The sequence below is a fragment of the Mustela nivalis genome (genome assembly GCF_964662115.1).
Source record: "Mustela nivalis genome assembly, contig: HAP1_SCAFFOLD_2203, whole genome shotgun sequence".
Classification (NCBI taxonomy): domain Eukaryota; kingdom Metazoa; phylum Chordata; class Mammalia; order Carnivora; family Mustelidae; genus Mustela; species Mustela nivalis.
In genome coordinates, this window is record NW_028134462.1 from 47,065 (window position 1) to 58,030 (window position 10,966).

The window sequence follows — 10,966 nt, forward strand, 5'->3', positions numbered from 1 at the left end:
ATAAAATCTTTTTTTTAAAAAAATTTAAAAAAAAATAGACTTTTCTTTAACTCCCCAACTGGTAGTGGGTCACACTGAGGACTTCTTAAAGGATATCTGCCAACAGCAAATACTATTTCAGGAGACTGGGGGAGATACAGCAAATACTATTTCAGGAGACTGTTGAGCTCTGCCTTTGCTAGGCATTGTACCCACTGCTACTTCTGAGAGCCCTGCACAACACTAGTGCAGAGCAGAGTTTTTCTCTCCTGTTTCACAAAAGACAGAACCATTTTCAGCAAATTACTACTTGGCCCAGTGTCCTAGCCGCTAAGTGGGAGAACCGGGATTCAAATTCCAGTCTCGAGTTTGTCCCATCATACTACAGTGCAGCCTTTGAAGTAAAAGGACCAGATCTAAGTGGCTTGCTGCTGCAGTGGCTTTGCTGTCAGCATTAACAGGACCAACAGCGGTTTCTGATAAATGGACTGCATGCTTGCTTTTCCATTTTTCCCTTTTAGTAAATAATTTTCCTACTCTTCTCTTTTTGATTAATTCAAAATTAGGCACCTTTTTCCTAGACTAGCAAACTGATGTGTCTGTGTGCTGACTTAACAGACTAACAGTCATGCAGGGATCTCCTTTCATCTTAGGAATTATGTTTCTTTTCTATAGAGTTATAAATTAAATGCCCATATAAAACTTTGTGCCTTTAATTCCAGAAATTAAGTTTATATTTTAATTGAACAGGTAACACAAGAAATTTCAGATAACACAAGAATTTTCAGACTGCTTGGATCTGACAGGTATGGAAAGAGGTGGTATTAAACACATAGTACTAAATGTGTTTTATAAATCCAGCATGAATCTGATTTCTTTTTCAAGGGAATTGAAATTTCTACAGTAATATATTCAATGTTGTATTTTTCACACTAAAGAATTAACTAGTCAGGAAGTTATAAAGCCTTTGAGACTGTGCCTGATCTAAGTAACAGGAATATATAGATCTGCCGGTACTTATTTTGCACTAAATGTGCTGTCTAAAGTATGATTTACAGCACAAGAAAGAGGAAATACCATATGCTAACAAATAAAGCTTTTTGGTTCTAGTGCCAAATAGAATTTTTGGGTTCTATTCTGATATACTTTTATGATTCTCGAACAACAGGTTGCTCTGTACTTCGTGAGAATTAAATTCCCCCAAATTATTCCAAATACAGGTTTTCCGCACCTCTGGCTCTTCAAGCAACACTGGCTGAGCCGTGGGAGGTGGTGGGCAGCAAAAGTACTTCCTGGAGCTGCAACTGGTTCTTTAGTCATAGTGATTTGCAAGTCATTTTCTACCCACAAATCGAACAGCATTTATAGAGGCATAAAATGAAGAAGCAATGGAAAACATTTCTGCTTACATTAGTTTTCAAGAATAACTTTTGTATGTTTGTCCCCTTTAGGGTTGTGGTTTTGGAAAGTAGGCCAACTGATAATCCCACAGCAAACAGCAACTTGTACATCCTGGCGGGCCACGAGAACAGTTACTGAGGACGGCTGTGCTTCGACAGCTACTGTTAGAAAAAAGCAAGCATGACTGCACCGTTGTCGTCAAGTGCTTGAGGCTGTACAAAGCCTCCGTCACTGGGCTTCGGTCACTTGTAATTTATTGTGGCATGAAACAAGATGGGAAGAAGTTTTGTTTTAAGTGGTATGGATAGATTTAACGTATTGAACCACACAAGTGCTTAATTCATTGTTATGTAATCTTTGTACATACAGGCAGTATTTTTCTGTGAAACTTCATATTGCTGAAGACATACACTAAGAATTTATGTAGATAATGTACTTTTATGAGATGTACAAGTAAGTGTCTTATCTGTACAGATGTAAATGTTGATGAAAATGCAATTGGGGTTAATATTTTAAGAACTCTTAGTATATTCTTAGGTGTGGCTGTATTATAAAATGGGATGCTGGCAATGAAACCGTACATTTAACACTATTGTATTTTTATTATATGTAATTTAGTAATATGAATACAAATCTTGTAACTTTCAAAATTGTAATGGAGGCTATAATCATTTTATAATCTTGTTTTTAATTTTAATGCAAGTACACTGGTGTTTATATTTGCACAAAGTATTGATATGTGATGTATTAAGTCACAAAAGTAAGCTGTGACACTTTCAATATGCATTTGGCTCCACAACATCTTTTTTAAATGTATTTGGGTGGTTGTCTGTGTGAAACAACCCAATTAACCACCTGTTGTAGTAACTGGTCTTTTTATATTTAAGCAGAATCCTGTAAGATTGTTTGTCTGTGCTTAAAAAACACACCTTCAAAAAAATTTTGAATCACAGAGTAGCGGTACCATGATTTAACACTGCAGTTGTCTGAATTACAGTTGCACAAAGGATAAATGAGCATTATTAAAGAGCCCACACTAAACATTTCATAGAATCACATTGAAAAACTATCACATTCCATAGAGGGGAGTGGTTCAAATTTCTAGTGAAATTTTTTACTTTGGTTGGCCTTATTTTATGATCATTTTCATATTTCTTTTGACTTAGAGTATTAAAACATGGCCAAAATAATTTAGTTACTACCTCATATAAACAATATAATGGTTACTACACATCGCAGGAACTTAGTTTTGGTTCAAAGTCATTTTTGATTGCTTTTTTCCAATGGAATATGTATATACCAAGTTTTAGCAAAATGCACACTTTGGCTCTTTTTTGGTATATGTTCTTTATATTTTAATGTGGGTATATACACTAGGAACAAACTAAATTGTGATTTATGGTCTTCATTTATTTTAATTGATAATGCTTTTAAATATGTTTCTGATTGTACATAGTGTAAAATAAACATGTTTTTTAACATGCGGTTGTACAGTAGCTTGTCATCTGGCTTAATCTCTGTATAGAGTAAAACTAAACTTTATTAAGGAGAAAAACAAATTTTTTAATTATTCTACATACCCATTCTGGTCCCTCAGATCATATTTTTATTTGATCTGTCATCTCAGTTTCATAAAGGGGTATCTTTTACAGACTCTTAAACTTTCTGATCAGGAAAATCAGTGAAACATTCGTAGTCTTAATGGAGCAGGTGTTGGCAAACATACCTCAGCCTAATCCTGCTCACTGCCTGTTTTTGTAAATAAAGTTTTATTGGAACACCACACAACATACTCATTTATGTGTTGTCTGTGGCTGTGTTTGCGCTATAGTGACAGAGGTGAGTGGTTGCAAGAAAGTCGTATGGCTTATAGAGCCTTAAATATTTACCATCTGACCCTATATAGAAAAAGTTTGCCAACTCCTGGGTCACAGAAAGGAACAGGAGAGTGTTGGGGAATGTAGTTCTAGAGACTGAAGAAAGGAACAATTAGGTGAGAAGAACTGGATGGTGGATCATGAGGCACCATTTCTCCCTCTGCTAGTGCACTACCCTTCTCTGTGACTTACGTAGTTTATTGACTCTGCAACAGTTTCCTAATCTAAAAACATGACTTCGAAATCAGGTGTTGTCATAGCAGTTGTGTATATATATGGCTTTTCCCCAGTAAATACATTGTCACTGATCTTAGCATTAATGACTAACAACTGTTTAAAAAACACATTTTTGCCAATATAACATTATCATTGACTTATTGAAAAACAGAGACTCAGAAAAGATTTTCAAGACATCAGGATTCTGTTCTTGGCATTTGTTGACCAGGTTGTTGGTCCTTTTTCTCGGCCACTGTTTTTTCTAATTTCCAAGTCCTGTAAATTATATAAAGGGTCACACCTCAAAATATTTAACAATTTAACTGTTTGGAATTATTCCCGGAAAATATACAAGTGGTTCATGTGTTACTCATGGGCTTTTTAAAAGCATAGACCCCTGTAATCAATCTTTGGGGGCCAAGCCCAATAACCTGTTATTTTTATAAAGTCATGCAGATTATTCTGATGTGCAGTCCCTATATGGGAAACTGGTGGACCTGAATTTAAATCCGTTTTCTGAGGGTGGTCCAAGGATCATATGCCTCAGAATAATCTTTGATGACTCTTAAAAATGCAAATTTTATAGCTCCACCTAGTGACTTTTGATTAAGGATCCTTATTCGCTCAAAAGGAAAAGAGCTACTCACCTAAATGTTAGAGACAATATACTTCATTGAAGTTCAAGCTGTCTTATTAGCTAGTTTCTTAGTAGTGTTGAAAAGAATGAGATCAGTTTCTGGACCTGCTGGCTGTCATTCAGGTTATGCTGATTTCAGGAGAGATAGCGAAAGAAAGGACGGATAGATAGTAGTTTTTACCATTACTAGAAGAAAGTTGAAAATGTGTGCTATACAAAATAATGAGTAAGCACTAAGAGTATTGCTCGAGGGAATATAGTAAGTGCCCCGTGCATATATCTGTGCTAGGTGTGACGATTCTACATGCTTTACACAGATTGTCTAACAGAAGTCCCAGAACAGCCCAGTGGGGTAGGTATTGTATTGTTAATGCCACTTTACAAGTAAAGAAACAGAGGCACAGAAAGCTTAAATAACTTGCCAGAGAATATAACTAATAAGTAGTAGAGCTATAACTTGAACCCAGGCCACTTCATTCAAATTGTATACCCGTAAGGTACTATAGTAAAGTACAGATAACACAGAACACAAGCAGTATATCCCCTGCCCTGTAATATACATGAAGCATTTTTTCTCCCAGAAATTAGATTTATTTTCTCCAGGAGTTGGGTTTCAAATGCTGATTTTCACAGTTTCTTGCAACAAGAGAAATTAACTTACTATCTTAATTTTGTGGCTTTACCAGAAAGCATTTTCTTTATTCAAAGTGTTTTGTATTAGAATAAAAACGATTTGCATAAAATTACAGCTAAAGCTTATTCAGTAAGTGTAATCAAAACTTATTGCAAAGACTTTTTACTTTTGTGAGCTAGTTGTTTAACCAACTTATATATTGCAGTGTACCCAGGCACCTCACTGGCACTGGAAAAAAGATGGAAAAGGCATCATTTCCAGTATTCAAGAAGCCTATTTGGATGAAAAAAAAAAAAATAAAGGTACAAAAGACTGCACATAATTATACTTTGGGGGGAAAAGAAAGCCTTTGGAAGGTTACCTATGAACCGTGTTGTTAACAGATGAAGAGTTTAACGAGCGCGGGACAAAAGGGTAGCAAGCTGTAGGCTAGACTAGGGCTAGAAAACAGGGTGGCGCCTGACTGGAGAGCTTCCCAACGAGAAAAGGAGCTCCAGTCAAGAGTTTTCTTCGGAACTGCAGCGATCAGACACACGCCCGTGGGAACAGGCCGCAGGGTTTGTGCCTAGGTGATCCCTTGTATCCCTCCTGAGAATATTCTCTATAGCATGATGAGGGCAGAAACGAAGAGGTGTGAGTTCATGTCGATTTGAGTTTATTGGGAGGATGCTTGGTCTTGAAAGAAGAACGGAGACAAAGGTGGTTTCTGGTTTTCTTTCCAAAGCACATGGAAGCAAATGGAAAAACAGGATGACGAGGACAGCCACCTGAAGGGAGAGGGGGAAGTGTGCCCACCCTGAGCCCCGCGCGGTGGGGAGCGCGTTACTGACGCCGAGCAAGTATGTATGTGCACGTCAACATCCAGTATTTTTGAGTTCACATTTGGGAACGAGAGGGTAAGCTTTGGCAAAAATGATCTCGTCCAGCGTTAACACGTTTACTTCGATATGACATTCATCACAGGATTGGTTCGACTTGCTGCCCCCTGGGCCCATCTGTCTCGTTCTGAATCCGCTCAGATACCCTCCGCCCTCGCGCGCGCGCGCGTCTGCTGGACCGCGAACGCGGCGGCGGTGTGTCCCACAGCTCACAGCTGCCTGTCACGGCAAAGCCTCCACAGGTTTGTCGAAAGGCTGTGTGGACCGTAAAGCAAGACGGGGACGTCGGGTCTGACAGACTGAAGGTCCCTGCCCGGGCAGGGAAGCGGCCTCGTGTCACCGTTGACGCGGGCTTCCTCTGAAGCGCTGCTGAGAACTTGGAAAGGAATCGGACTTGCTACAGTCACGCGTTCATGGAAAAGTAGTTTGTTTCCCGAGCTCCTTCCAGGGCGTCTTCAGGGCTCTGGAGCAGAAACCGCCGCGGCGTGGGTACCCGGGACGTCACGGCTCCGCCCCGAGGCTGCCCCTCCCGAGGCCAGGCGGCGCGGCCCCGGCTTCCCGTGAGGCGTGCGCCGGGGGACCGCTCCGGAAGCCGCCCGGCCCGCGCGCCCTGAGCGTCCGGTTGCCCCGGAGACGCCGCGGCCCTTCGCTCCTCAGTTGCTGGGCGGGTGGCGGCCGGCGCGCAGCAACCTGCCCCGGGTCCCGACCGCTCCGGATTGCGCGAGACGGCGTCGCGGGCGCCCCCGGACCACACCGTAAGTGGGGGTGCTGACCGAGAGAGGGCCGGGGTCTGCAGGACGCGCCCAGGTGAAGAAAGTTCCTGAGGGCAGGAGAGCGGGTTGGGGGGGAAGAAGGGGAGTGGCAGGCAGGGCGGAGGCGAGGGACGGAGGTGACGGGGTGCTCCCGCCGACCGCACGCCCCACCTGCTGCGGCTCCCTAGGGGCGAGAGGGAGGTGCGGCCTGGGGGAGGCGAGTGCTGAGGTGGTGGCAGAGGGGACAGCGGGGGCGCACCGGCACGCTGGGAAACCCGTGTGTGGCGGAGAAGCCGGACTGCCTTTAAAAGGTCAGGATCTCTTTAGAGGCCTGGAAGTAAGGTGGACTGTGCCGAGCTTCCAGATACGTGTACATATGAAATTTACCAAAGCACATGCCTGGAGCACAGCAACCGGCACAAAGCTAGAAAACAGGGTGGCGCCTGACTGGAGAGCTTAATGAGTTTTAAGCAAAATGAGTTTCTTGGGTTATGTGAATTATATGGTCTTCTGGTTTCCCCGGAGATGCTTTTAATGACTCTGATTGTACTACCGCCAAGACGTTTATTAACAGGTGCATGTACTTTTGAAGTTCCATAATTCAGTGTTACGTTCATAAGACAGATGCAGAATGCATTTGCAGCCCATTTTCTTGATCAGTTCTGTTAAATATGAGTACTACCAAGTTTGGGTGCACTGGAAACAAAAGTAAAACAACATCGCACATTGTGACTTTAAGCCTGCAGAATTTAACTGGGCTTGCCGGGTCTTGAAAATGTCTCCTTGTTTCCCTCTCTCCTAACACCACTGTTCACACCAGTTTCTTATAAATTTAAGATTAGGAAATTGATGAATATTTTTTCATCCCATTACTCTCCCTTAATTTTGTTTTTCTTCCCCCAGTGCTTTCCATAGGTGTGCTTGAGTCCTCAGGCCGTGCTTTGTGATACAATCATTGAAAATAATCTGCCTCCCAGTGTTTCCTCTGTTTCTGTGTGCATCATTTCCTTCTGACTAAGGAAATTAAATAGGAAACTCAAAGAATTTAATGATCCACTCAAGTAGTACTCAAGTACTACTCAAATATCTTTCTATATTTACCAGTGGGTCCAAGTCTATATCTGTTTTTGCCTTTGTACACAGAACTTGATTAATTTTTTTAAAAGATTTTATTTATTTATTTGACAGACAGAGATCACAAGTAGGCAGAGAGGCAGGCAGAGAGAGAGGAGGAAGCAGGCTCCCTGCTGAGCAGAGAGCCCGATGTGAGGCTCTATCCCAAGACCCTGAGTTCATGACCTGAGCTGAAGGCAGAGGCTTAACCCTCTGAGCCACCCAGGCACCCCAGAACTTGATTAATTTAACAGTCAAGTGTTTGGTAAATTTTGAAGTCAGGAGGCCCCATAGCCCAGAGATACATAAGCTCAGCTGAAGGTCATTAATGACTATGAAAAATATTTTCAACCAGTTTCATCTATCCCTGTCAATGGCTCTATCACTGTTTGATCTTGATTTGCTGCCCAGATACTGTATTAACCATCAAAATGTGATTATTTCCTTTGCTGAAAATAGAAAATTATTTTTCGAATTTAGCGGAAAGGTTTGAGAATAAAATTATGGCAGGACTTCGACAGGGTGAGCACCTGGCACCACGTTCCAGCCACTGGGCTGAGAATGCAAGTCAGGTGTGATGAATAATGTGGAAAAAAGGAGTGGCAGAAGTTGTGAATACAGGATGTGTACAGAGAGAGTTTGCCTTTAGGAATTGTGGAAGGATGGGGCGCTTGGGTGGCTCAGTGGGTTAAAGCCTCTGCCTTCAGCTCAGGTCATGATCCCGGAGTCCTGGGATCGTGGGATCGAGCCCTGCATCGGGCTCTCTGCTCAGCAGGGAACCTGCTTCCTCCTCTCTCTGCCTACTTGTGATCTCTGTCTGTCAAATGAATAAATAAAATCTTAAAAAAAAAAAAAAAGGAATTGGGGAAAGATAAAAGAAGGGACATTTGAGTTGAACTGCAGAAGATGAGGATTTGGGGGTCAGACCTTCTCAGCAGTGATATAAGCAGAGACAGATCTGAAAGTGTTTGGGAAAAAATCTCAGAAGCAATGTGGGAAAGGTACATGGGGACTAGAGTGTAAAAGACTGTAAGTATCCTACTATAATCTTTTTTTCATTCTGTGGCATCAGAGGCCATAAGACACTTTTGAGGAAGGATAATATCTGATTATCTTGATGTTTGAGAAAGATGTTTTTGGTGTATTGAATGTAGATATGCAGAAGAAAAGTGAGTTATGACACTTCAGTCCCACCAAATGTAGATTTTTTAAATAGTTTGATTTTAACATAATAATTTCAAACTTGCAAGAAAAGTACAATGAACTCCCATGCATCTACATTCATTAGTTGTGTTCCATTTGTTTTATCACTTCCTTTCTGTCTCTCTCTATATAAATACTTGCACATTAATTTTCTGTACCTTTTGATAGTGTTACAGATACCATGTGCCTTTACCCTTAAGTAGTTCAGTGTGTATTTCCTAAGAATCAGGACATTTTCTTACATAACCACAGTACAGAATCAGGAAATTTAGTACCTCGTCCACAGTCAGTGGTTAGATTTCACCAGTTATCCCACTATTACTCTTGACAGTTATCCCATTCTAAGATTCATTTTAGGATCACACATTACATTTCCTTTTCATATTTTTTTAGTCTCCTTCCTTCTGGAAAAGTATCTTGAACTTTATCTTACCTTTATCTTTCATGACCTTACCATTTTTTTTTTTTAAATACAGGCCAGTTATTTGTACGATGCCAAAGTTTTGTCTATTTTTTAAATTTTTTTATTAAGATTTTATTTATTTATTTGACAGAGACAGAGATCACAAGTAGGCAGAGAAGAAGGGAAGCAGGCTCCCTGCTGAGCAGAGAGCCCACGTGGGGGTGGGCTCCCAGGTGCCCCAGTTTTGTCTATTTTTTTTCTCATGGTTCGATTCACGTTTTGCATTTCAGGCAACAATACCATTAAGGAGATGCTAGGTCCTTCTCAGTGGTGCATTGTCTTTCTACAATTTCATGTAAATGGAACTATACAATATGTGTGTTTGGGGGAGTTGTCTGACTTCTTTCACATAGTGTATGTCTTCAGCTTTTTTTTTTTTTTAATGCTTATCACGTAATAGCATGTATCAGTATTTAATGTTGAATGAGTATTTCATTGTGTGGATTTTCATTCATTGATTATGGATATTTAGTTTGTTTTCAATTGAAGCTCTTATGAATAATGGTACTATAACATTTGTATGCATGTCTTCATATTGGCATATATTTTTATTTTTTCTGAGTAGATACCAAAGAGTGGAATTGCTGTTTATGTTTAACTTTTATGTTAAATTTATTTTTAATTTTTTAAATATTACCAAACTGTTTTCCAGTGGGGCTGTGCCACTTAACATTCCCACCATTGTGTGAGAGTTCCAGTTTCTATACGTCTTTATCAATCCTTGATATTGTCAGTCTTTTGGATTTTACGTGTTCTGGTGGATGTGTGGTGGTATCTTATTTTGGTTTTAATTCGTATTTCCTAATGACTAATAGCATCCTTTCATGCACTTATTAAACATCTGTATATCTTCTTTGGTAAAATATCTCTATTAATCTTTTGTACATTTTGGGGGTGACTGGCTGGCTCAGTTGGTAGAGCATGCAACTCTTGATCTTGGATTTATGAGTTTGAGCCCCATGTTGGGGGTAGAGTTCACTTGAAAAAAATCTTTTGTCCATTTTTAACTTGGGTTATCTGGCTGCCTGTTGAATTATAAGAGGGCTTTATGTATTGTGTATACAAATCCTTTAATATTTTCTTCAGTCTGAGGCATATTTTTTCATTTTCTTAATAAAAGAATTTTTTGGAGAGCAAAAGATTATAATTTTGATAATCCTATTTTATCAACTTTTTCTTTTGTCATGCTTTTAGTGTCATATCTTGGAAATTTTTGCCTAACAAGATCACAAAGATTTTTCTCCTTTGTTTTTATTAGAAGTCAGTAGTAGTTGCAGCTCTTACATTTTGGTCTGTGATTCATTTTGAGTTAATTTTGGTATATTGCATAGGTATCTAAGTTTTTGTTTGTTTGTTTGTTTGTTACATATGGACCTCAATTTTCCTAGCATCATTTGTTGAAAACATTCTCTCTTCATTGAATTGCCATGACATCTTTGTTGAAATCAATTAGCTATAAATAAAAAAGGTCATTTCTTGATGCTCTGCTCTGTTCACTGATACCTATGTGTCTTTACGCCAATACCATATTCTTTTGATTTACTATAACTTTATGGTAAAATTTGAAGTCAGGTATTATAAGTCTTCCCAGTTTGTTTTTAATTCCAGGTTGCTTTGGGTATTCTGGTTACTGTGCGTTTATGTATCAATCTAAGGTTCAACTTGTCAATTTCTACCCCCAAAAAGTCTGTTGGGATTTTTATAGGGATTGAATTTAATCTGTCAGTGAGTTTATTGAGAACTGACATCGTAATTGAGTTTTCCAATCCATGAACTTGACATCTCTCTCCTTTTATTTATCTCTTCTTTCATT

At 39.8% G+C, this 10,966-nt stretch overlaps 1 protein-coding gene across 1 annotated transcript in view; it reads left to right on the forward strand.

Annotated features, from left to right (window-relative positions):
• Positions 1-2,861, forward strand: part of LOC309858330 (mitogen-activated protein kinase kinase kinase kinase 3-like) — a gene marked incomplete at its 5' end in the record, with an annotated part of 39,480 nt that extends 36,619 nt beyond the window's left edge. The window contains 2 exons of the mRNA XM_082751010.1: positions 730-785; positions 1,431-2,861. Of these exons, the coding sequence (XP_082607136.1) occupies positions 730-785; positions 1,431-1,518 (144 nt within the window). The remainder of the gene's footprint in view (positions 1-729; positions 786-1,430) is intronic.
• Between the last annotated feature and the right edge of the window lie 8,105 nt (positions 2,862-10,966).